Raw genomic sequence first — 25,865 nt, 5'->3', positions numbered from 1 at the left:
CCAGGGGCCACCTGCTTCCTTGATGCCCTCGGGACCCAAGGTGCCCAGCGCAGGGCAAGCGGCCCTGAGGGCACCTCTGGAGCCCAGCGCGCCTGCTTCGTGCAGCAGCAGCACCAATGGCTCTCGGGCCACGGCTCTCCCTCGGCCAAGCGGTGGCGGCGCCAGCGCTGGCCCTTCTGCTCCTCTGGCTTCCCGGCGGCTGCCCTCCAGCCTTGCGGGATGCTGCTCCCCTTCTGCAACCCTCGTCCCTCCTCGTCGTCTCCCTGAGCCCTCACAGACATGTCTCACAGAGACCGGGCATGGAGCACGGCATCTCCTGCTTATGGAGTAAGCCCATGAATCAGGGTTACCAGCCAGCCCCTGGAGCACAACTGCAGCCACAGCCCCCACTGCATTGCTCCTGCTACATCAACCCTGCCTGGGGGAAGAATACACCTTGCTGGTCTGGGCAGCTTGTGCTGCAGGCAACCCTCCTGCCTGGAAGAACGCCACCAGCCACAGCCTCCAGCTTCATTACAATGCAGTGCTCATCAGCTTCATGTTCTGCTCCTGGAGGCCTTCATCACAACTTGAGCATTGAGATGTGCGGGCAGGATATACGACTGCCAGGATTTGGCCCACACATTCACCCGACCCACGGCGGGGAGGCAGTAGAGCTGGGCTGGTGTGCACGCCTCCAGAGTGCAAAGTGGCGATACCGTTTTAGCAGCCACGGAAGCAACTCATCTGCCCTTCTTCCCAGCAACGATCATGAAGAGGCACTACCACCGTCTGCTTACCCAGGAGTCGAGGTGCAACCCACATGTGCAACCCACTCCAACTACGGTTCGACTGTACGCTACAGGCACCATGTGCTCCGTTTAGCTTCAGTCAGCATTGAGCAGATGCGGCACATCAGCTACAAGTGTTCTCTCAAAGTCAAGCTTAACTTACAGCGTGGTCTCAGGATCAGCTCCAAGCTCCTTAGTGTTCCTCACCAGCCCCTTCGCCTCTCCTCGAGTCTTCAGCCTCTTGCACTTAGGGCACTGGCCTACAGGCTGCAGGACACACAAGGTAGAGGAGGTTGGTTCAGTTCCTACAATTTTTTGACTTTCCAGAGCAACTTCTGTGCTGTACCTGCTCTTCCACAGCTTGGTGAGATGCTAGTGGCGAGCATAGTTTTCCCTGGAGAAGTAGGAACTGGAACGGAAGCCAAAAACAGGGCTTTCCCTCTCACCAAAAAGGAAAATTGGAATGCTGCCGCTACTTCCTCTGCCATAATAATATGCAAGAATTGTTTTTATCCAAAGCTGGAAAAGGAGAATGATTCCAAATTGGCCAGCGATGCTGTGATTTCCGCTGTGCTTCAAGAATTTGACAAGAACCTTCTCCCTCGGATAGGTTATCCATCAGGAATTGCAAGAGCACTGCTGGAGCACAAAACACTTCTAAAAGGCACAGTGTCAAACATAGTCACTTTCAACATCACGTGGCTGGCAGCCAAAGTAATAGTGATGCCCAACGCTGTGAATGTGGAAAAAGCTTTGGGAGCAGCCATAACTCAAAACCCTGTGCCCCTTTTAACAGTTGTGCTAATTTTTCTAGCCTACCTTGTTTTGGCCCTCTGGGCCATGACAAAAGACAAGGCTGACAAGGACACAGAGGACAAGAACCCCATTCTGCCAGACAAGGAGCCTTTTGATAAAGTGCACTTTGCGGTCACGTTGTACACAGGGAGTCGCTTAGGAGCTGGAACCACCGCAGATGTTTTTCTTCAACTCGTTGGGCAGGATGGCACAAGTGACGCCTTTTGCTTACGACACCCACATCTTCCGTCATTCCATCAGGGAAGCACCGATACATTTTTGCTAACTGCAGAGAAAGATCTGGGAGATATTTGTGCCTTAAGGGTCTGGCACAACAACAACGGGCCTTCTCCAAGCTGGTTCCTGAGCAGAGCAAAAGTTGAAAACGTGGACACCAACAAGACCTGGTTCTTTATTTGCCGCAAGTGGCTTGCGCTCAACAAGGATGACGGCTTACTCCAAAGGACATTCCTTGCCATGAGCCCAAAAGCACGTCTCGGCAGAATTGACTATTTTTTGATTAATCTTGAAGCAAAGCTGAGAGATGGTCACCTCTGGTTCTCAGTTTTTGCTCATCCTGGCACCGGCACTTTCAGCAGGCTCCAAAGGTTAACGTGCTGTTTGGCAATGTTACTACTGAACCTGCTTGTTAATTTTATGTTCTTTAGGGCTGACAAAAAGGAAGAATCCCCACTACCTGTGAGCGTTATGAGATCAATAGCATTAGCAGCCGAAAGGGCTTTGATTACGATACCTGTGCAGATGCTCATCATTTCCTCATTTAGGTATTCCCAGAAGGAACGTTTTAATGCATTAGAAGGGGACAACATTCAGAGACAGAAGACACCGCAAAGCGCTGTCCCCTTGTTCTTTCGCAAGAGACCAGCATTAGTTTTTTGCCGGGGATGTGTCTGCCTCTCCTGGACATTAATTACAGCTGTAACGGGGCTGTCTTCATTTTTTATTGTCTTCTATGGCTTGTCTTATGGCCAAGAGACCTCACATCAGTGGCTTTTAGCATCTTCAGTCTCCTTTGCGAAGAACATCTTCTTTTTCCAACCACTAAAAATCCTGTTTTTCTCTGCCCTGAGTACACTCCTTCACAAATATTGTCAAAGTATTCCGTGGCCAACTCAGGAAAATTATTCTGACTTTAAGCCAGATAAAGCAATGGAGACGGAAGACGAGGTGAGAGAGATGCACCGTAAACTTGTTCAAATCTTTCCCTTCACTTACATTGCACGTGAACGCCACACCAGACGCCGAGAAAGGAAAGATTATCTTAAGAATAGTTCCAGTATCATCCACTTAGGGTTGAAGTCAATATTATTACTTTTTGCTTCTTTAAAGGTCATAAGGTTTAAGAAGGGAGCAGCTATTGGGAAATTCAACTTATTTCATCCCATCAATTTCAGCCTCAGAGGAGACATCACTGACATTTGGGGCTCAGGGACAGAAAAATAAATGGGGAAAAGTGGTTTATCTGGTCATATGAGCAACGCGGGATATTGTATTTAGCACTCTGTGCTTTGTACTTTTCAAATAAATGCTCATCATTGTTTAACTTAATTAGTCATTCTTGCCTGAATTGATTAGTAAATTTTAAGGAGTTCTTAACACTCAGCCACTTGCTTTGGACTCTGTTCTGGTTTTCTCCCAAATTTTGGCCTTGTATCTACCTCAGTGGTACTTTCCCGTCATGGCAGCTGATACTTCTTTTACATAGACAATGACTGGAGAACAAGGCTATGAGGAGTAATCTGGCCTCTGGCAAAGAGGCCATGAGCGGATCTATGCTAAGCTAAACTAAGAGAGAGCTAAAAAAGGTGAGTGCTCTGAAAATGCTGATAAAACCTTTGCTCCTCAAAGCATAAGCAATAAAAGACGAGAGGATGATTTATTGTGCTTTGACCCGGCACAGTTAAATTAGGAGTTCTTAACACTAACAGCACATTTACATTTGTATGTGTGTGAAACTCATACAGTTTTTTACTTTTGCAAGGCATCCATGTCAGCCTCTCCAATAGTATAAAGAGTGTAAAATGGCCTTTCCATAGAATGCTGCTTGCCCAAGAAAGCTCTAAGGGCACGTTAATGGAGGGATTTCTTTTACCCTCCAAGGCACAAAAGGCCATTACTGGAGTATCCCCGAACGCAAACAAACGTTTGATTCCGGTAACACTCTAACATCCTCTCTTACCTGGCAGTTCACGAAACCAAGCGCAAGTCAGTCAAGCCCAATGGCTTAACTGCTGCCATTCGGAGCAGCCACGGCTGCAGTGCAACTGCTCATCTTCCCCAGCACTATCCTTGTCTTAAACTTGCTTCTGTACCACACTCTTAGTCCAAAATAAAGCTGCCCAGCCTCCTTCTCCAAGGAAGCCCCTGCTCTGAGAGGGGAAATACAGAGACTCGCAGAAAAAAAGAAAAAAGCATAAAAGGAGAGCACACAGCAACATACCCTTACCTAGTGAAGGAGTGAACTCTCCAACGAGGATCAACCAGCACAGGAGAAAGAAGTGCAAAACCTGATTTCTTGTCCCGCTGCTCTTTTCCTGGGAAAAACAAAGTGCAAAGCCATTGATAAGTGGGACACCAGTACAATATCTTTTTAAAGATATCTCTTATCTATTTATTAAAAATTTGGAAAAAAAAAAAAAAGGACACATATATAGTCACAAGCCTTTTTGCAAGGCTTACTGGGCTTAAGTCTTCGGTTCTGGGCTTAAGTGGCATTGCTGTTGCTTTTCTTTCTGGCTCCTTCCAGAGAGGCAGTGACAGGATGCAGGCAGCAGCTCACGGAGGGAGTCTCTTCCCCAGTTGCTTTGTGGCGCAGGGAGGATATTTTGGTTTCTTCGGGGAGCGGGGGAAGCATTTCTGGGCAGAGGTGGTAGGAGCTCATCAAAGGGCATGCTGCCAGTTTGAAAGCTCAGAGTTGGACTACAATTAGTATCTGTAACCCCATCTCTGTCTCTTCTTTTTGGAAAGAGACAATAGGATTCTTATATTGCAGATCCAACCAGCCCTGCCCACTGGGATCAATCTGCAGTACCTGAGTTGGGATAGAAGGCATCCTTTTCCCTTCTTTTGTGATTCCAATGAAAAGGTACCCTAGGAGGGGGGACACTGTTTAAGTGAAAACTTCACTGGGGTTAGATGGTAAAATGTGACAAGAATTCCCTTGGGTTTTTTTTGTTTGTTTGTTTGTTTTGGGTGCACATGCTAGAGATCTAGCATGACTTCCAAAGAGCTTCTGAAAAAATGTGCCAAACTCTTGTGGACTTCACCTGCCTCTTTATAGCATCGCTCGCCATGCCAAGACGCAAATTCAGGACTCCAAAGTCCACTGTTAGAATTGCCATAATGATCAAGTACTTGGGCTGAGAAGATGCCCTGGCTGCATGAATTGTAAGAAAGCCATACAAGACCAGTCCTGTCATGGCTGTCAAGGGATAAGCTTTGGCCTGGAAAGCTGGAGAAAAGGGAATCTCTCCATTCTCTAGAGTTCCATTTGGGCAGTGACTAATACGATGCAGTTCCAAAAGCCCTTGTTAAAAGGGATGCAGGCGCCTTCCTATCCCTCTGTCATCAGGAGGTTTCTCATGAGCTTGCCAGGCTACTTCCCAAGAACTGACGGGCTAAATTGCCCAGCGGATGCCAAATTGCATGTTTCTCTAGCAAACCGAAAGCATTTCCTCTCTTTGCTGCTCTTTCTTGCATTACTCTCTTTCTCAAAACATGAGAGTGGCCCAAATTGTGGAGGCGACAGATTGTCCACTCTCAGCTCTGAAGGAGCTGACTTTGTATACAGACCCGCTATGCTTCAGCTAGCTGCACAGGCATGAAAACGTCAGCTCTCTTCACCCTTGAGCGGCAATCAAGCCAACAGGAAAAAGGGCTCCAAACATTTCCCTCATATTTTACTTTTGTTCATAAATCTGTGCTCATCCCTTTGCTTGACAGACAAGAAAAGTGAAATGTGTGCCTTGCTGTCCACCAAGACCTACCTTCATGATACTGAACAAGAGAGTGATGCCCATTGTGCTTCTGACACTCTGCTAGCTCTCCATTTTACAGAGGAAACCAACCTTTTGCCACAGGGAGACAACAGAGCTAAATAGAAAAGTCTGGGGCTCTGCTTCGGTGGCCTCTAGTCTGCGTGGTATTATACTGGTCCTTGGGAGCAGCTAAACAGTTTCTCAGTTGTAAATAACTTATTCTGTTCAAGGAGCTATGAAAAATGTTAAGAAATGAATGTCTGATCCTATGATGTAGCAGGAACACACCATTTGCTTGCCCAGGGCTGCTGCTGGCACCAGCCATGGTGCATAGACTTGAGCGGAATTCAGGAGCAACTGTCTAGAGGTCATCTTGACCCTTTGCTACATCCCAATAATCTCAGGTCGTAACACAACCGCCCTGCGCTTCCATCTGTGCTTCCTACAATCTCCACACTTTCCAACAGCACAAAAGGTGCCAGCACAACAGCGCATGCCATACATGCCCACTTTGTACGCAGCGACAGCAAAAAGATTCGTGCTGATCAAACCAACTCCCGCCCCTTTCCCCACATGGCCTGTCACTCACCCATTGGCAAACACATCCAGTGCACATACATGGAGCTTCTCCAGCTCACTCAGTGCCTGTGATTTTGCCAGCATCATCATTCTTCTCACTGCACTGTCCAGCTCTCTGTTGAGCCACACTGAACTTCCAGCGCCAAGCAGCTCCAATCCATTAGCGATGGCAAGTGCCATTGCTGCAGAAACCAGCGCATTAGAGCTTGCCAAGTAGAGCATTTACCTCTACATAAATTCCTGAAAGGGGCTTGTTTTGCCTGCTTCTTCGTTTGCTTTTTTGTTTGTTTCAAATGGGAACTGTCTTGTAGGTGAAAGCAGTCCCAGGCTTTAAGACATCATCCAGCAGTATCCAGGTAAAGAAGTAAAGGTTACACTTGGTAAAACTTGCATCTGCTGCTTTTAACTTGGAGAGACAGCCCTCACCATCTCCTAGGGTCTCCTTATTGCTCCAGGTTGCACCCTGTAACAGAGAAAGACAACTGCTAGAAAACAGACGATACTGAACTTCTTTGCATTCACACAAGCAAGGAAAATTCAAAAGTAAGCAAGCCAAAGGAGGAAAAGAGAAACTTTATTTTCAGGGAAGAGTTAACTTAGTAGGATGATGGAGATCCTGGCTTCTTTAAGGCATGAGTTTATGTAGTTTATGTCTAGTGGGGGATTTTCCAGTGTCGAGTAGCAAGAGCTGACTGTCTGGAGCTTTGCCCTGCAGATGGAGTATTTAGCATAGCTCTCTGAAAGAAGGCTATTTATTTATTTATTTATTGCTCTCTACTCACGCCTTGCCTTAGTGGCCATGTGGCAGCTGGCTTCTGAGGTATCCCCTTCTCGTCTCAGCCAGCCACTTTTTCTCACAAGCCTTGCATGAAGGTCACATGTGTGAGGCCACAAGCTTCTGGTTCCATTTGGCTGAAACCTGCAGGCACACATGCACGGGCCTTGCTGAAGCCTTCTTTCCTGAACAACCTGAAGTAAAAAAGGCCTGTCTCAAGCACTCACAAGCTGTATTTCTTGAGAGACGCTTGCAGAAGACAGAGACCCTGCCCAGACACTTTAGCCAGCTCTGGCCAAGGCCAAAGACTGGCCCTTTGCCCCTGCTTTAAGACAAGAGTTTACTGACAGGATCTGGTGCTTCTTTACCCAGAGCCGTGTCCCTTGTGGAGCCTCTGCTGGCTCTCAGGACCCTCTGCTTCTTCCAGGTCACTCTTTGCACACCTGCTATTGCTCAAGGGACTTTTCCAGAGCTCTGGAGCTCACCAACCTCTCATACTCCCCAAAGATTCCCCAGAACGTTGTTAAGCCTCCTGACCTACCTAACCTTTTCTTGTGGATGAGCGCGTGTCATGCTGACACCTCCTTGCACCTCTTGGTATTTCCTGAAGAAGGCCCTCATTAATAGAACTTTTTCCCAAATACAAATATTCTCTGGGTTGATTCCTAGCTTTTTTTGCTTGCTCGTTTTCGGCTTTGCTTTTTGTGTCTGTTTAACTGGTAACATGACAGCAAACTCTGAGTCACCGCAGAGGAGGCTCCCGCTCCAAGTCGCGGCTCTCGCCGACTAATTCTCACTAACACGGACTCTCTCTGGCAGTGTTAAATGTGGAAAATGCCATGGGCTTGCGGTAGGAACTGCCAAGAAGGAAAGAAGGAGATACGTGTACAGGTACCTAAGAACATAAGCAGCAGAGTGGGAAGGGGAGAAGATGCTGCAGCAGGCAGCATGGCTGCAAAGTGAGCGCTGACAAGGAGCAGAGCACCAGGGCCCAGGAGCCTCTGCGGAGCAAGCAGCAAGCGCGGGCAGAGCTGGACCCAGAGCAGGAGGCAGTGCAGAGCTCGCCCCAAAGGCACCCGGCCTGGGAGAGGCCTGTGAGGGGCTGGCAGGGGCCACCCGCGTGAGGGCCGCTCGCAGCCGCCACACAACACGGGCCGCCCTCGCGCCAGCGCCCGTTCTGCGGAGGGCAGCGGGCAGGGGCTCCGCGGCACTCGCAGCACATGGCCACAGCAGTCTCGGCTCGCATCGGCCTCCCTGTGAGGACCCGCTTAGCGGGAGGAGGACAGGCAGGGAGGAAGCACAAACCGCACAGGGTGCTAAAGGCCCCTGCCCGCCGTGCAGCGGCCCTCAGCCTGCAGTCCCTCAGGGGCACCATGACCCTGCTTTGCCAACTCCATCCGCCCAAGAGCGGCCCCACAGCACCTCCGCAGCATCCCCAACGCCTCCCGCCTCATGAAGGGGGAGCCCCTGGGGGCTGCCAGTGGCCAGCCAGGGTCAGGGCCACCTGGGACGTGGGCAGAGCTGCAGCTTTGGGCAAGCAGGTTTCAGGGGGTGGTTTGTTCCAGAGCGGGGGGCAATAGAAGGAGCCGGGCGGCCCCCCCCACGCCTCAGAGGGGATGGGAAGCCCCATTGTTGGGTGTCGTCGCCAGGGGCCACCTGCTTCCTTGATGCCCTCGGGACCCAAGGTGCCCAGCGCAGGGCAAGCGGCCCTGAGGGCACCTCTGGAGCCCAGCGCGCCTGCTTCGTGCAGCAGCAGCACCAATGGCTCTCGGGCCACGGCTCTCCCTCGGCCAAGCGGTGGCGGCGCCAGCGCTGGCCCTTCTGCTCCTCTGGCTTCCCGGCGGCTGCCCTCCAGCCTTGCGGGATGCTGCTCCCCTTCTGCAACCCTCGTCCCTCCTCGTCGTCTCCCTGAGCCCTCACAGACACGTCTCACAGAGACCGGGCATGGAGCACGGCATCTCCTGCTTATGGAGTAAGCCCATGAATCAGGGTTACCAGCCAGCCCCTGGAGCACAACTGCAGCCACAGCCCCCACTGCATTGCTCCTGCTACATCAACCCTGCCTGGGGGAAGAATACACCTTGCTGGTCTGGGCAGCTTGTGCTGCAGGCAACCCTCCTGCCTGGAAGAACGCCACCAGCCACAGCCTCCAGCTTCATTACAATGCAGTGCTCATCAGCTTCATGCTCTGCTCCTGGAGGCCTTCATCACAACTTGAGCATTGAGATGTGCGGGCAGGATATACGACTGCCAGGATTTGGGCCACACATTCACCCGACCCACGGCGGGGAGGCAGTAGAGCTGGGCTGGTGTGCACGCCTCCAGAGTGCAAAGTGGCAATACCGTTTTAGCAGCCACGGAAGCAACTCATCTGCCCTTCTTCCCAGCAACGATCATGAAGAGGCACTACCACCGTCTGCTTACCCAGGAGTCGAGGTGCAACCCACATGTGCAACCCACTCCAACTACGGTTCGACTGTACGCTACAGGCACCATGTGCTCCGTTTAGCTTCAGTCAGCATTGAGCAGATGCGGCACATCAGCTACAAGTGTTCTCTCAAAGTCAAGCTTAACTTACAGCGTGGTCTCAGGATCAGCTCCAAGCTCCTTAGTGTTCCTCACCAGCCCCTTCGCCTCTCCTCGAGTCTTCAGCCTCTTGCACTTAGGGCACTGGCCTACAGGCTGCAGGACACACAGGGTAGAGGAGGTTGCTTCAGTTCCTACAATTTTTTGACTTTCCAGAGCAACTTCTGTGCTGTACCTGCTCTTCCACAGCTTGGTGAGATGCTAGTGGCGAGCATAGTTTTCCCTGGAGAAGTAGGAACTGGAATGGAAGCCAAAAACAGGGCTTTCCCTCTCACCAAAAAGGAAAATTGGAATGCTGCCGCTACTTCCTCTGCCATAATAATATGCAAGAATTGTTTTTATCCAAAGCTGGAAAAGGAGAATGATTCCAAATTGGCCAGCGATGCTGTGATTTCCGCTGTGCTTCAAGAATTTGACAAGAACCTTCTCCCTCGGATAGGTTATCCATCAGGAATTGCAAGAGCACTGCTGGAGCACAAAACACTTGTAAAAGGCACAGTGTCAAACATAGTCACTTTCAACATCACGTGGCTGGCAGCCAAAGTAATAGTGATGCCCAACGCTGTGAATGTGGAAAAAGCTTTGGGAGCAGCCATAACTCAAAACCCTGTGCCCCTTTTAACAGTTGTGCTAATTTTTCTAGCCTACCTTGTTTTGGCCCTCTGGGCCATGACAAAAGACAAGGCTGACAAGGACACCAAGGACAAGAACCCCATTCCGCCAGACAAGGAGCCCTTTGATAAAGTGCACTTTGCGGTCACGTTGTACACAGGGAGTCGCTTAGGAGCTGGAACCACCGCAGATGTTTTTCTTCAACTCGTTGGGCAGGATGGCACAAGTGACGCCTTTTGCTTACGACACCCACATCTTCCGTCATTCCATCAGGGAAGCACCGATACATTTTTGCTAACTGCAGAGAAAGATCTGGGAGATATTTGTGCCTTAAGGGTCTGGCACAACAACAACGGGCCTTCTCCAAGCTGGTTCCTGAGCAGAGCAAAAGTTGAAAACGTGGACACCAACAAGACCTGGTTCTTTATTTGCCGCAAGTGGCTTGCGCTCAACAAGGATGACGGCTTACTCCAAAGGACATTCCTTGCCATGAGCCCAAAAGCACGTCTCGGCAGAATTGACTATTTTTTGATTAATCTTGAAGCAAAGCTGAGAGATGGTCACCTCTGGTTCTCAGTTTTTGCTCATCCTGGCACCGGCACTTTCAGCAGGCTCCAAAGGTTAACGTGCTGTTTGGCAATGTTACTACTGAACCTGCTTGTTAATTTTATGTTCTTTAGGGCTGACAAAAAGGAAGAATCCCCACTACCTGTGAGCGTTATGAGATCAATAGCATTAGCAGCCGAAAGGGCTTTGATTACGATACCTGTGCAGATGCTCATCATTTCCTCATTTAGGTATTCCCAGAAGGAACGTTTTAATGCATTAGAAGGGGACAACATTCAGAGACAGAAGAGACCGCAAAGCGCTGTCCCCTTGTTCTTTCGCAAGAGACCAGCATTAGTTTTTTGCCAGGGATGTGTCTGCCTCTCCTGGACATTAATTACAGTTGTAACGGGGCTGTCTTCATTTTTTATTGTCTTCTATGGCTTGTCTTATGGCCAAGAGACCTCACATCAGTGGCTTTTAGCATCTTCAGTCTCCTTTGCAAAGAACATCTTCTTTTTCCAACCGCTAAAAATCCTATTTTTCTCAGCCCTGAGTACACTCCTTCACAAATATTGTCAAAGTATTCCGTGGCCAACTCAGGAAAATTATTCTGACTTTAAGCCAGATAAAGCAATGGAGACGGAAGACGAGGTGAGAGAGATGCACCGTAAACTTGTTCAAATCTTTCCCTTCACTTACATTGCACATGAACGCCACACCAGACGCCGAGAAAGGAAAGATTATCTTAAGAATAGTTCCAGTATCATCCACTTAGGGTTGAAGTCAATATTATTACTTTTTGCTTCTTTAAAGGTCATAAGGTTTAAGAAGGGAGCAGCTATTGGGAAATTCAACTTATTTCATCCCATCAATTTCAGCCTCAGAGGAGACATCACTGACATTTGGGGCTCAGGGACAGAAAAATAAATGGGGAAAAGTGGTTTATCTGGTCATATGAGCAACGCGGGATATTGTATTTAGCACTCTGTGCTTTGTACTTTTCAAATAAATGCTCATCATTGTTTAACTTAATTAGTCATTCTTGCCTGAATTGATTAGTAAATTTTAAGGAGTTCTTAACACTCAGCCACTTGCTTTGGACTCTGTTCTGGTTTTCTCCCAAATTTTGGCCTTGTATCTACCTCAGTGGTACTTTCCCGTCATGGCAGCTGATACCTCTTTTACATAGACAATGACTAGAGAACAAGGCTATGAGGGGTAATCTGGCCTCTGGCAAAGAGGCCATGAGCGGATCTATGCTAAGCTAAACTAAGAGAGAGCTAAAAAAGGTGAGTGCTCTGAAAATGCTGATAAAACCTTTGCTCCTCAAAGCATAAGCAATAAAAGACGAGAGGATGATTTATTGTGCTTTGACCCAGCACAGTTAAATTAGGAGTTCTTAACACTAACAGCACATTTACATTTGTATGTGTGTGAAACTCATACACTTTTTACTTTTGCAAGGCATCCATGTCAGCCTCTCCAATAGTATAAAGAGTGTAAAATGGCCTTTCCATAGAATGCTGCTTGCCCAAGAAAGCTCTAAGGGCACGTTAATGGAGGGATTTCTTTTACCCTCCAAGGCACAAAAGGCCATTATGGAGTATCCCCGAACGCAAACGAACGTTTGATTCCAGTAACACTCTAACATCCTCTCTTACCTGGCAGTTCACGAAACCAAGCGCAAGTCAGTCAAGCCCAATGGCTTAACTGCTGCCATTCGGAGCAGCCACGGCTGCAGTGCAACTGCTCATCTTCCCCAGCACTATCCTTGTCTTAAACTTGCTTCTGTACCACACTCTTAGTCCAAAATAAAGCTGCCCAGCCTCCTTCTCCAAGGAAGCCCCTGCTCTGAGAGGGGAAATACAGAGACTCGCAGAAAAAAAGAAAAAAGCATAAAAGGAGAGCACACAGCAACATACCCTTACCTAGTGAAGGAGTGAACTCTCCAACGAGGATCAACCAGCACAGGAGAAAAAAGTGCAAAACCTGATTTCTTGTCCCGCTGCTCTTTTCCTGGGAAAAACAAAGTGCAAAGCCATTGATAAGTGGGACACCAGCACAATATCTTTTTAAAGATATCTCTTATCTATTTATTAAAAATTTGGAAAAAAAAAAAAGGACACATATATAGTCACAAGCCTTTTTGCAAGGCTTACTGGGCTTAAGTCTTCGGTTCTGGGCTTAAGTGGCATTGCTGTTGCTTTTCTTTCTGGCTCCTTCCAGAGAGGCAGTGACAGGATGCAGGCAGCAGCTCACGGAGGGAGTCTCTTCCCCAGTTGCTTTGTGGCGCAGGGAGGATATTTTGGTTTCTTCGGGGAGCGGGGGAAGCATTTCTGGGCAGAGGTGGTAGGAGCTCATCAAAGGGCATGCTGCCAGTTTGAAAGCTCAGAGCTGGACTACAATTAGTATCTGTAACCCCATCTCTGTCTCTTCTTTTTGGAAAGAGACAATAGGATTCTTATATTGCAGATCCAACCAGCCCTGCCCACTGGGATCAATCTGCAATACCTGAGTTGGGATAGAAGGCATCCTTTTCCCTTCTTTTGTGATTCCAATGAAAAGGTACCCTAGGAGGGGGGACACTGTTTAAGTGAAAACTTCACTGGGGTTAGATGGTAAAATGTGACAAGAATTCCCTTGGTTTTTTTTTGTTTGTTTGTTTGTTTTGGGTGCACGTGCTAGAGATCTAGCATGACTTGAAAAGAGCTTCTGAAAAAATGTGCCAAACTCTTGTGGACTTCACCTGCCTCTTTATAGCATCGCTCGCCATGCCAAGACGCAAATTCAGGACTCCAAAGTCCACTGTTAGAATTGCCATAATGATCAAGTACTTGGGCTGAGAAGATGCCCTGGCTGCATGAACTGTAAGAAAGCCATACTAGACCAGTCCTGTCATGGCTGTCAAGGGATAAGCTTTGGCCTGGAAAGCTGGAGAAAAGGGAATCTCTCCATTCTCTAGAGTTCCATTTGGGCAGTGACTAATACGATGCAGTTCCAAAAGCCCTTTGTTAAAAGGGATTCAGGCGCCTTCCTATCCCTCTGTCATCAGGAGGTTTCTCATGCGCTTGCCAGGCTACTTCCCAAGAACTGACGGGCTAAATTGCCCAGCGGATGCCAAATTGCATGTTTCTCTAGCAAACCGAAAGCATTTCCTCTCTTGGCTGCTCTTTCTTGCATTACTCTCTTTCTCAAAACATGAGAGTGGCCCAAATTGTGGAGGCGACAGATTGTCCACTCTCAGCTCTGAAGGAGCTGACTTTGTATACAGACCCGCTATGCTTCAGCTAGCTGCACAGGCATGAAAACGTCAGCTCTCTTCACCCTTGAGCGGCAATCAAGCCAACAGGAAAAAGGGCTCCAAACATTTCCCTCATATTTTACCTTTGTTCATAAATCTGTGCTCATCCCTTTGCTTGACAGACAAGAAAAGTGAAATGTGTGCCTTGCTGTCCACCAAGACCTACCTTCATGATACTGAACAAGAGAGTGATGCCCATTGTGCTTCTGACACTCTGCTAGCTCTCCATTTTACAGAGGAAACCAACCTTTTGCCACAGGGAGACAACAGAGCTAAATAGAAAAGTCTGGGGCTCTGCTTCGGTGGCCTCTAGTCTGCGTGGTATTATACTGGTCCTTGGGAGCAGCTAAACAGTTTCTCAGTTGTAAATAACTTATTCTGTTCAAGGAGCTATGAAAAATGTTAAGAAAGGAATGTCTGATCCTATGATGTAGCAGGAACACACCATTTGCTTGCCCAGGGCTGCTGCTGGCACCAGCCATGCTGCATACAGTTGAGCGGAATTCAGGAGCAACTGTCTAGAGGTCATCTTGACCCTTTGCTACATCCCAATAATCTCAGGTCGTAACACAACCGCCCTGCGCTTCCATCTGTGCTTCCTACAATCTCCACACTTTCCAACAGCACAAAAGGTGCCAGCACAACAGCGCATGCCATACATGCCCACTTTGTACGCAGCGACAGCAAAAAGATTCGTGCTGATCAAACCAACTCCCGCCCCTTTCCCCAAATGGCCTGTCACTCACCCATTGGCAAACACATCCAGTGCACATACATGGAGCTTCTCCAGCTCACTCAGTGCCTGTGATTTTGCCAGCATCATCATTCTTCTCACTGCACTGTCCAGCTCTCTGTTGAGCCACACTGAACTTCCAGCGCCAAGCAGCTCCAATCCATTAGCGATGGCAAGTGCCATTGCTGCAGAAACCAGCGCATTAGAGCTTGCCAAGTAGAGCATTTACCTCTACATAAATTCCTGAAAGGGGCTTGTTTTGCCTGCTTCTTCGTTTGCTTTTTTGTTTGTTTCAAATGGGAACTGTCTTGTAGGTGAAAGCAGTCCCAGGCTTTAAGACATCATCCAGCAGTATCCAGGTAAAGAAGTAAAGGTTACACTTGGTAAAACTTGCATCTGCTGCTTTTAACTTGGAGAGACAGCCCTCACCATCTCCTAGGGTCTCCTTATTGCTCCAGGTTGCACCCTGTAACAGAGAAAGACAACTGCTAGAAAACAGACGATACTGAACTTCTTTGCATTCACACAAGCAAGGCAAATTCAAAAGTAAGCAAGCCAAAGGAGGAAAAGAGAAACTTTATTTTCAGGGAAGAGTTAACTTAGTAGGATGATGGAGATCCTGGCTTCTTTAAGGCATGAGTTTATGTAGTTTATGTCTAGTGGGGGATTTTCCAGTGTCGAGTAGCAAGAGCTGACTGTCTGGAGCTTTGCCCTGCAGATGGAGTATTTAGCATAGCTCTCTGAAAGAAGGCTATGTATTTATTTATTTATTGCTCTCTACTCACGCCTTGCCTTAGTGGCCATGTGGCAGCTGGCTTCTGAGGTATCCCCTTCTCGTCTCAGCCAGCCACTTTTTCTCACAAGCCTTGCATGAAGGTCACATGTGTGAGGCCACAAGCTTCTGGTTCCATTTGGCTGAAACCTGCAGGCACACATGCACGGGCCTTGCTGAAGCCTTCTTTCCTGAACAACCTGAAGTAAAAAAGCCCTGTCTCAAGCACTCACAAGCTGTATTTCTTGAGAGACGCTTGCAGAAGACAGAGACCCTGCCCAGACACTTTAGCCAGCTCTGGCCAAGGCCAAAGACTGGCCCTTTGCCCCTGCTTTAAGACAAGAGTTTACTAACAGGATCTGGTGCTTCTTTACCCAGAGCCGTGTCCCTTGTGGAGCCTCTGCTGGCTCTCAGGACCCTCTGCTTCTTCCAGGTCACTCTTTGCACACCTGCTATTGCTCAAGGGACTTTTCCAGAGCTCTGGAGCTCACCAACCTCTCATACTCCCCAAAGATTCCCCAGAACGTTGTTAAGCCTCCTGACCTACCTAACCTTTTCTTGTGGATGAGCGCGTGTCATGCTGACACCTCCTTGCACCTCTTGGTATTTCCTGAAGAAGGCCCTCATTAATAGAACTTTTTCCCAAATACAAATATTCTCTGGGTTGATTCCTAGCTTTTTTTGCTTGCTCGTTTTCGGCTTTGCTTTTTGTGTCTGTTTAACTGGTAATATGACAGCAAACTCTGAGTCACCGCAGAGGAGGCTCCCGCTCCAAGTCGCGGCTCTCGCCGACTAATTCTCACTAACACGGACTCTCTCTGGCAGTGTTAAATGTGGAAAATGCCACAGGCTTGCGGTAAGAACTGCCAAGAAGGAAAGAAGGAGATATGTGTACAGGTACCAAAGAACATAAGCAGCAGAGTGGGAAGGGGAGAAGATGCTGCAGCAGGCAGCATGGCTGCAAAGTGAGCGCTGACAAGGAGCAGAGCACCTGGGCCCAGGAGCCTCTGCGGAGCAAGTAGCGAGCGCGGGCAGAGCTGGACCCAGAGCAGGAGGCAGTGCAGAGCTCGCCCCAAAGGCACCCGGCCTGGGAGAGGCCTGTGAGGGGCTGGCAGGGGCCACCCGCGTGAGGGCCGCTCGCAGCCGCCACACAACACGGGCCGCCCTCGCGCCAGCGCCCGTTCTGCGGAGGGCAGCGGGCAGGGGCTCCGCGGCACTCGAGCACATGGCCACAGCAGCCTCGGCTCGCATCGGCCTCCCTGTGAGGACCCGCTTAGCGGGAGGAGGACAAGCAGGGAGGAAGAACAAACCGCACAGGGTGCTAAAGGCCCCTGCCCGCCGTGCAGCGGCCCTCAGCCTGCAGTCCCTCAGGGGCACCATGACCCTGCTTTGCCAACTCCATCCGCCCAAGAGCGGCCCCACAGCACCTCCGCAGCATCCCCAACGCCTCCCGCCCCATGAAGGGGGAGCCCCTGGGGGTCGCTGGTGGCCAGCCAGGGTCAGGGCCACCTGGGACGTGGGCAGAGCTGCAGCTTTGGGCAAGCTGGCTTCAGGGAGTGGTTTGTTCCAGAGCGGGGGGCAATAGAAGGAGCCGGGCGGCCCCCCCACGCCTCAGAGGGGATGGGAAGCCCCATTGTTGGGTGTCGTCGCCAGGGGCCACCTGCTTCCTTGATGCCCTCGGGACCCAAGGTGCCCAGCGCAGGGCAAGCGGCCCTGAGGGCACCTCTGGAGCCCAGCGCGCCTGCTTCGTGCAGCAGCAGCACCAATGGCTCTCGGGCCACGGCTCTCCCTCGGCCAAGCGGTGGCGGCGCCAGCGCTGGCCCTTCTGCTCCTCTGGCTTCCCGGCGGCTGCCCTCCAGCCTTGCGGGATGCTGCTCCCCTTCTGCAACCCTCGTCCCTCCTCGTCGTCTCCCTGAGCCCTCACAGACACGTCTCACAGAGACCGGGCATGGAGCACAGCATCTCCTGCTTATGGAGTAAGCCCATGAATCAGGGTTACCAGCCAGCCCCTGGAGCACAACTGCAGCCACAGCCCCCACTGCATTGCTCCTGCTACATCAGCCCTGCCTGGGGGAAGAATACACCTTGCTGGTCTGGGCAGCTTGTGCTGCAGGCAACCCTCCTGCCTGGAAGAACGCCACCAGCCACAGCCTCCAGCTTCATTACAATGCAGTGCTCATCAGCTTCAGGCTCTGCTCCTGGAGGCCTTCATCACAACTTGAGCATTGAGATGTGCGGGCAGGATATACGACTGCCAGGATTTGGCCCACACATTCACCCGACCCACGGCGGGGAGGCAGTAGAGCTGGGCTGGTGTGCACGCCTCCAGAGTGCAAAGTGGCAATACCCTTTTAGCAGCCACGGAAGCAACTCATCTGCCCTTCTTCCCAGCAACGATCATGAAGAGGCACTACCACCGCCTGCTTACCCAGGAGTCGAGGTGCAACCCACATGTGCAACCCACTCCAACTACGGTTCGACTGTACGCTACAGGCAGCATGTGCTCTGTTTAGCTTCAGTCAGCATTGAGCAGATGCGGCACATCAGCTACAAGTGTTCTCTCAAAGTCAAGCTTAACTTACAGCGTGGTCTCAGGATCAGCTCCAAGCTCCTTAGTGTTCCTCACCAGCCCCTTCGCCTCTCCTCGAGTCTTCAGCCTCTTGCACTTAGGGCACTGGCCTACAGGCTGCAGGACACACAGGGTAGAGGAGGTTGCTTCAGTTCCTACAATTTTTTGACTTTCCAGAGCAACTTCTGTGCTGTACCTGCTCTTCCACAGCTTGGTGAGATGCTAGTGGCGAGCATAGTTTTCCCTGGAGAAGTAGGAACTGGAACGGAAGCCAAAAACAGGGCTTTCCCTCTCACCAAAAAGGAAAATTGGAATGCTGCCGCTACTTCCTCTGCCATAATAATATGCAAGAATTGTTTTTATCCAAAGCTGGAAAAGGAGAATGATTCCAAATTGGCCAGCGATGCTGTGATTTCCGCTGTGCTTCAAGAATTTGACAAGAACCTTCTCCCTCGGATAGGTTATCCATCAGGAATTGCAAGAGCACTGCTGGAGCACAAAACACTTGTAAAAGGCACAGTGTCAAACATAGTCACTTTCAACATCACGTGGTTGGCAGCCAAAGTAATAGTGATGCCCAACGCTGTGAATGTGGAAAAAGCTTTGGGAGCAGCCATAACTCAAAACCCTGTGCCCCTTTTAACAGTTGTGCTAATTTTTCTAGCCTACCTTGTTTTGGCCCTCTGGGCCATGACAAAAGACAAGGCTGACAAGGACACCGAGGACAAGAACCCCATTCTGCCAGACAAGGAGCCCTTTGATAAAGTGCACTTTGCGGTCACGTTGTACACAGGCAGTCGCTTAGGAGCTGGAACCACCGCAGATGTTTTTCTTCAACTCGTTGGCCAGGATGGCACAAGTGACGCCTTTTGCTTACGACACCCACATCTTCCGTCATTCCATCAGGGAAGCACCGATACATTTTTGCTAACTGCAGAGAAAGATTTGGGAGATATTTGTGCCTTAAGGGTCTGGCACAACAACAACGGGCCTTCTCCAAGCTGGTTCCTGAGCAGAGCAAAAGTTGAAAACGTGGACACCAACAAGACCTGGTTCTTTATTTGCCGCAAGTGGCTTGCGCTCAACAAGGATGACGGCTTACTCCAAAGGACATTCCTTGCCATGAGCCCAAAAGCACGTCTCGGCAGAATTGACTATTTTTTGATTAATCTTGAAGCAAAGCTGAGAGATGGTCACCTCTGGTTCTCAGTTTTTGCTCATCCTGGCACCGGCACTTTCAGCAGGCTCCAAAGGTTAACGTGCTGTTTGGCAATGTTACTACTGAACCTGCTTGTTAATTTTATGTTCTTTAGGGCTGACAAAAAGGAAGAATCCCCACTACCTGTGAGCGTTATGAGATCAATAGCATTAGCAGCCGAAAGGGCTTTGATTACGATACCGGTGCAGATGCTCATCATTTCCTCATTTAGGTATTCCCAGAAGGAACGTTTTAATGCATTAGAAGGGGACAACATTCAGAGACAGAAGACACCACAAAGCGCTGTCCCCTTGTTCTTTCGCAAGAGACCAGCATTAGTTTTTTGCCGGGGATGTGTCTGCCTCTCCTGGACATTAATTACAGTTGTAACGGGGCTGTCTTCATTTTTTATTGTCTTCTATGGCTTGTCTTATGGGCAAGAGACCTCACATCAGTGGCTTTTAGCATCTTCAGTCTCCTTTGCGAAGAACATCTTCTTTTTCCAACCGCTAAAAATCCTATTTTTCTCAGCCCTGAGTACACTCCTTCACAAATATTGTCAAAGTATTCCGTGGCCAACTCAGGAAAATTATTCTGACTTTAAGCCAGATAAAGCAATGGAGACGGAAGAGGAGGTGAGAGAGATGCACCGTAAACTTGTTCAAATCTTTCCCTTCACTTACATTGCACGTGAACGCCACACCAGACGCCGAGAAAGGAAAGATTATCTTAAGAATAGTTCCAGTATCATCCACTTAGGGTTGAAGTCAATATTATTACTTTTTGCTTCTTTAAAGGTCATAAGGTTTAAGAAGGGAGCAGCTATTGGGAAATTCAACTTATTTCATCCCATCAATTTCAGCCTCAGAGGAGACATCACTGACATTTGGGGCTCAGGGACAGAAAAATAAATGGGAAAAAGTGGTTTATCTGGTCATATGAGCAACGCGGGATATTGTATTTAGCACTCTGTGCTTTGTACTTTTCAAATAAATGCTCATCATTGTTTAACTTAATTAGTCATTCTTGCCTGAATTGATTAGTAAATTTTAAGGAGTTCTTAACACTCAGCCACTTGCTTTGGACTCTGTTCTGGTTTTCTCCCAAATTTTGGCCTTGTATCTACCTCAGTGGTACTTTCCCGTCATGGCAGCTGATACCTCTTTTACATAGACAATGACTGGAGAACAAGGCTATGAGGGGTAATCTGGCCTCTGGCAAAGAGGCCATGAGCGGAAGCTAAGCTAAACTATGCTAAGCTAAACTAAGAGAGAGCTAAAAAAGGTGAGTGCTCTGAAAATGCTGATAAAACCTTTGCTCCTCAAAGCATAAGCAATAAAAGACGAGAGGATGATTTATTGTGCTTTGACCCGGCACAGTTAAAGTAGGAGTTCTTAACACTAACAGCACATTTACATTTGTATGTGTGTGAAACTCATACAGTTTTTTACTTTTGCAAGGCATCCATGTCAGACTCTCCAATAGTATAAAGAGGGTAAAACGGCCTTTCCATAGAATGCTGCTTGCCCAAGAAAGCTCTAAGGGCACGTTAATGGAGGGATTTCTTTTACCCTCCAAGGCACAAAAGGCCATTACTGGAGTATCCCCGAACGCAAACGAACGTTTGCTTCCGGTAACACTCTAACATCCTCTCTTACCTGGCAGCTCACGAAACCAAGCGCAAGTCAGTCAAGCCCAATGGCTTAACTGCTGCCATTCGGAGCAGCCACAGCTGCAGTGCAACTGCTCATCTTCCCCAGCACTATCCTTGTCTTAAACTTGCTTCTGTACCACACTCTTAGTCCAAAATAAAGCTGCCCAGCCTCCTTCTCCAAGGAAGCCCCTGCTCTGAGAGGGGAAATACAGAGACTTGCAGAAAAAAAGAAAAAAGCATAAAAGGAGAGCACACAGCAACATACCCTTACCTAGTGAAGGAGTGAACTCTCCAACGAGGATCAACCAGCACAGGAGAAAGAAGTGCAAAACCTGATTTCTTGTCCCGCTGCTCTTTTCCTGGGAAAAACAAAGCGCAAAGCCATTGATAAGTGGGACACCAGCACAATATCTTTTTAATGATATCTCTTATCTATTTATTAAAAATTTGGAAAAAAAAAAAAAAAAGGACACATATATAGTCACAAGCCTTTTTGCAAGGCTTACTGGGCTTAAGTCCTTGGTTCTGGGCTTAAGTGGCATTGCTGTTGCTTTTCTTTCTGCCTCCTTCCAGAGAGGCAGTGACAGGATGCAGGCAGCAGCTCACGGAGGGAGTCTCTTCCCCAGTTGCTTTGTGGCGCAGGGAGGATATTTTGGTTTCTTCGGGGAGCGGGGGAAGCATTTCTGGGCAGAGGTGGTAGGAGCTCATCAAAGGGCATGCTGCCAGTTTGAAAGCTCAGAGCTGGACTACAATTAGTATCTGTAACCCCATCTCTGTCTCTTCTTTTTGGAAAGAGACAATAGGATTCTTATATTGCAGATCCAACCAGCCCTGCCCACTGGGATCAATCTGCAGTACCTGAGTTGGGATAGAAGGCATCGTTTTCCCTTCTTTTGTGATTCCAATGAAAAGGTACCCTAGGAGGGGGGACACTGTTTAAGTGAAAACTTCACTGGGGTTAGATGGTAAAATGTGACAAGAATTCCCTTGGTTTTTTTTTTTTTTGTTTGTTTGTTTGTTTTGGGTGCACGTGCTAGAGATCTAGCATGACTTCCAAAGAGCTTCTGAAAAAATGTGCCAAACTCTTGTGGACTTCACCTGCCTTTTTATAGCATCGCTCGCCATGCCAAGACGCAAATTCAGGACTCCAAAGTCCACTGTTAGAATTGCCATAATGATCAAGTACTTGGGCTGAGAAGATGCCCTGGCTGCATGAACTGTAAGAAAGCCATACAAGACCAGTCCTGTCATGGCTGTCAAGGGATAAGCTTTGGCCTGGAAAGCTGGAGAAAAGGGAATCTCTCCATTCTCTAGAGTTCCATTTGGGCAGTGACTAATACGATGCAGTTCCAAAAGCCCTTTGTTAAAAGGGATGCAGGTGCCTTCCTATCCCTCTGTCATCAGGAGGTTTCTCATGCGCTTGCCAGGCTACTTCCCAAGAACTGATGGGCTAAATTGCCCAGCGGATACCAAATTGCATGTTTCTCTAGCAAACCGAAAGCACTTCCTCTCTTTGCTGCTCTTTCTTGCATTACTCTCTTTCTCAAAACATGAGAGTGGCCCAAATTGTGGAGGCGACAGATTGTCCACTCTCAGCTCTGAAGGAGCTGACTTTGTATACAGACCCGCTATGCTTCAGCTAGCTGCACAGGCATGAAAACGTCAGCTCTCTTCACCCTCGAGCGGCAATCAAGCCAACAGGAACAAGGGCTCCAAACATTTCCCTCATATTTTACCTTTGTTCATAAATCTGTGCTCATCCCTTTGCTAGACAGACAAGAAAAGTGAAATGTGTGCCTTGCTGTCCACCAAGACCTACCTTCATGATACTGAACAAGAGAGTGATGCCCACTGTGCTTCTGACACTCTGCTAGCTCTCCATTTTACAGAGGAAACCAACCTTTTGCCACAGGGAGACAACAGAGCTAAATAGAAAAGTCTGGGGCTCTGCTTCTGTGGCCTCTAGTCTGCGTGGTATTATACTGGTCCTTGGGAGCAGCTAAACAGTTTCTCAGTTGTAAATAACTTATTCTGTTCAAGGAGCTATGAAAAATGTTAAGAAAGGAATGTCTGATCCTATGATGTAGCAGGAACACACCATTTGCTTGCCCAGGGCTGCTGCTGGCACCAGCCATGGTGCATACAGTTGAGCGGAATTCAGGAGCAACTGTCTAGAGGTCATCTTGACCCTTTGCTACATCCCAATAATCTCAGGTCGCAACACAACCGCCCTGCGCTTCCATCTGTGCTTCCTACAATCTCCACACTTTCCAACAGCACAAAAGGTGCCAGCACAACAGCACATGCCATACATGCCCACTTTGTACGCAGCGACAGCAAAAAGATTCGTGCTGATCAAACCAACTCCCGCCCCTTTCCCCAAATGGCCTGTCACTCACCCATTGGCAAACACATCCAGTGCACATACATGGAGCTTCTCCAGCTCACTCAGTGCCTGTGATTTTGCCAGCATCATCATTCTTCTCACTGCACTGTCCAGCTCTCTGTTGAGCCACACTGAACTTCCAGCGCCAAGCAGCTCCAATCCATTAGCGATGGCAAGTGCCATTGCTGCAGAAACCAGCGCATTAGAGCTTGCCAAGTAGAGCATTTACCTCTACATAAATTCCTGAAAGGGGCTTGTTTTGCCTGCTTCTTCGTTTGCTTTTTTGTTTGTTTCAAATGGGAACTGTCTTGTAGGTGAAAGCAGTCCCAGGCTTTAAGACATCATCCAGCAGTATCCAGCTGAAGAAGTAAAGGTTACACTTGGTAAAACTTGCATCTGCTGTTTTAACTTGGAGAGACAGCCCTCACCATCTCCTAGGGTCTCCTTATTGCTCCAGGTTGCACCCTGTAACAGAGAAAGACAACTGCTAGAAAACAGACGATACTGAACTTCTTTGCATTCACACAAGCAAGGCAAATTCAAAAGTAAGCAAGTCAAAGGAGGAAAAGAGAAACTTTATTTTCAGGGAAGAGTTAACTTAGTAGGATGATGGAGATCCTGGCTTCTTTAAGGCATGAGTTTATGTAGTTTATGTCTAGTGGGGGATTTTCCAGTGTCGAGTAGGAAGAGCTGACTGGCTGGAGCTTTGCCCTGCAGATGGAGTATTTAGCATAGCTCTCTGAAAGAAGGCTATTTATTTATTTATTGCTCTCTACTCACGCCTTGCCTTAGTGGCCATGTGGCAGCTGGCTTCTGAGGTATCCCCTTCTCGTCTCAGCCAGCCACTTTTTCTCACAAGCCTTGCATGAAGGTCACATGTGTGAGGCCACAAGCTTCTGGTTCCATTTGGCTGAAACATGCAGGCACACATGCACGGGCCTTGCTGAAGCCTTCTTTCCTGAACAACCTGAAGTAAAAAAGCCCTGTCTCAAGCACTCACAAGCTGTATTTCTTGAGAGACGCTTGCAGAAGACAGAGACCCTGCCCAGACACTTTAGCCAGCTCTGGCCAAGGCCAAAGACTGGCCCTTTGCCCCTGCTTTAAGACAAGAGTTTACTGACAGGATCTGGTGCTTCTTTACCCAGAGCCGTGTCCCTTGTGGAGCCTCTGCTGGCTCTCAGGACCCTCTGCTTCTTCCAGGTCACTCTTTGCACACCTGCTATTGCTCAAGGGACTTTTCCAGAGCTCTGGAGCTCACCAACCTCTCATACTCCCCAAAGATTCCCCAGAACGTTGTTAAGCCTCCTGACCTACCTAACCTTTTCTTGTGGATGAGCGCGTGTCATGCTGACACCTCCTTGCACCTCTTGGTATTTCCTGAAGAAGGCCCTCATTAATAGAACTTTTTCCCAAATACAAATATTCTCTGGATTGATTCCTACCTTTTTTTGCTTGCTTGTTTTCGGCTTTGGTTTTTGTGTCTGTTTAACTGGTAACATGACAGCAAACTCTGAGTCACCGCAGAGGAGGCTCCCGCTCCAAGTCGCGGCTCTCGCCGACTAATTCTCACTAACACGGACTCTCTCTGGCAGTGTTAAATGTGGAAAATGCCACAGGCTTGCGGTAGGAACTGCCAAGAAGGAAAGAAGGAGATACGTGTACAGGTACCTAAGAACATAAGCAGCAGAGTGGGAAGGGGAGAAGATGCTGCAGCAGGCAGCATGGCTGCAAAGTGAGCGCTGACAAGGAGCAGAGCACCTGGGCCCAGGAGCCTCTGCGGAGCAAGTAGCGAGCGCGGGCAGAGCTGGACCCAGAGCAGGAGGCAGTGCAGAGCTCGCCCCAAAGGCACCCGGCCTGGGAGAGGCCTGTGAGGGGCTGGCAGGGGCCACCCGCGTGAGGGCCGCTCGCAGCCGCCACACAACACGGGCCGCCCTCGCGCCAGCGCCCGTTCTGCGGAGGGCAGCGGGCAGGGGCTCCGCGGCACTCGCAGCACATGGCCACAGCAGCCTCGGCTCGCATCGGCCTCCCTGTGAGGACCCGCTTAGCGGGAGGAGGACAGGCAGGGAGGAAGCACAAACCGCACAGGGTGCTAAAGGCCCCTGCCCGCCGTGCAGCGGCCCTCAGCCTGCAGTCCCTCAGGGGCACCATGACCCTGCTTTGCCAACTCCATCCGCCCAAGAGCGGCCCCACAGCACCTCCGCAGCATCCACAACGGCTCCCGCCTCATGAAGGGGGAGCCCCTGGGGGCTGCCAGTGGCCAGCCAGGGTCAGGGCCACCTGGGACGTGGGCAGAGCTGCAGCTTTGGGCAAGCAGGTTTCAGGGGGTGGTTTGTTCCAGAGCGGGGGGCAATAGAAGGAGCCGGGCGGCCCCCCCCACGCCTCAGAGGGGATGGGAAGCCCCATTGTTGGGTGTCGTCGCCAGGGGCCACCTGCTTCCTTGATGCCCTCGGGACCCAAGGTGCCCAGCGCAGGGCAAGCGGCCCTGAGGGCACCTCTGGAGCCCAGCGCGCCTGCTTCGTGCAGCAGCAGCACCAATGGCTCTCGGGCCACGGCTCTCCCTCGGCCAAGCGGTGGCGGCGCCAGCGCTG

The 25,865-nt window shown here is 49.5% G+C and overlaps 2 protein-coding genes across 2 annotated transcripts; both read left to right on the top strand.

Annotated features, from left to right (window-relative positions):
- The first annotated feature begins 299 nt into the window (after positions 1-299).
- Positions 300-4,949, top strand: LOC148592936 (polycystin family receptor for egg jelly-like). The gene is made up of 3 exons (XM_088533026.1): positions 300-327; positions 1,351-2,367; positions 4,867-4,949. Exons 1-3 carry the CDS (start codon positions 300-302, stop codon positions 4,947-4,949), a joined length of 1,128 nt encoding a protein of 375 aa, XP_088389152.1.
- Positions 4,950-8,861: 3,912 nt separating this feature from the next.
- On the top strand, positions 8,862-13,507 carry LOC148592935 (polycystin family receptor for egg jelly-like). Its single transcript, XM_088533025.1, has 3 exons — positions 8,862-8,889; positions 9,913-10,929; positions 13,425-13,507. Exons 1-3 carry the CDS (start codon positions 8,862-8,864, stop codon positions 13,505-13,507), a joined length of 1,128 nt encoding a protein of 375 aa, XP_088389151.1.
- Positions 13,508-25,865: the final 12,358 nt, after the last annotated feature.

The sequence above is a fragment of the Tinamus guttatus genome, unplaced genomic scaffold (assembly GCF_059628265.1).
Source record: "Tinamus guttatus ecotype Peru unplaced genomic scaffold, ASM5962826v1 Tinamus_guttatus_pri_ptg000475l, whole genome shotgun sequence".
Taxonomy (NCBI): domain Eukaryota; kingdom Metazoa; phylum Chordata; class Aves; order Tinamiformes; family Tinamidae; genus Tinamus; species Tinamus guttatus.
Note: the sequence above shows the minus strand (reverse complement) of the source record. Positions and strands in the feature narration are given on the sequence as shown.

Bases quoted from the DNA above. Each gene is read 5' to 3' on its own strand.
- LOC148592936 (XM_088533026.1), top strand. From the start codon at position 300: ATGGAGCACGGCATCTCCTGCTTATGGA. The intron at 328-1,350 runs GTAAGCCCATGA...CTGTGCTTCAAG, and splicing joins CGGCATCTCCTGCTTATGGA to AATTTGACAAGAACCTTCTC. The intron at 2,368-4,866 runs GTTTTAATGCAT...GCCTCTTTATAG, and splicing joins TAGGTATTCCCAGAAGGAAC to CATCGCTCGCCATGCCAAGA.
- LOC148592935 (XM_088533025.1), top strand. From the start codon at position 8,862: ATGGAGCACGGCATCTCCTGCTTATGGA. The intron at 8,890-9,912 runs GTAAGCCCATGA...CTGTGCTTCAAG, and splicing joins CGGCATCTCCTGCTTATGGA to AATTTGACAAGAACCTTCTC. The intron at 10,930-13,424 runs GTTTTAATGCAT...GCCTCTTTATAG, and splicing joins TAGGTATTCCCAGAAGGAAC to CATCGCTCGCCATGCCAAGA.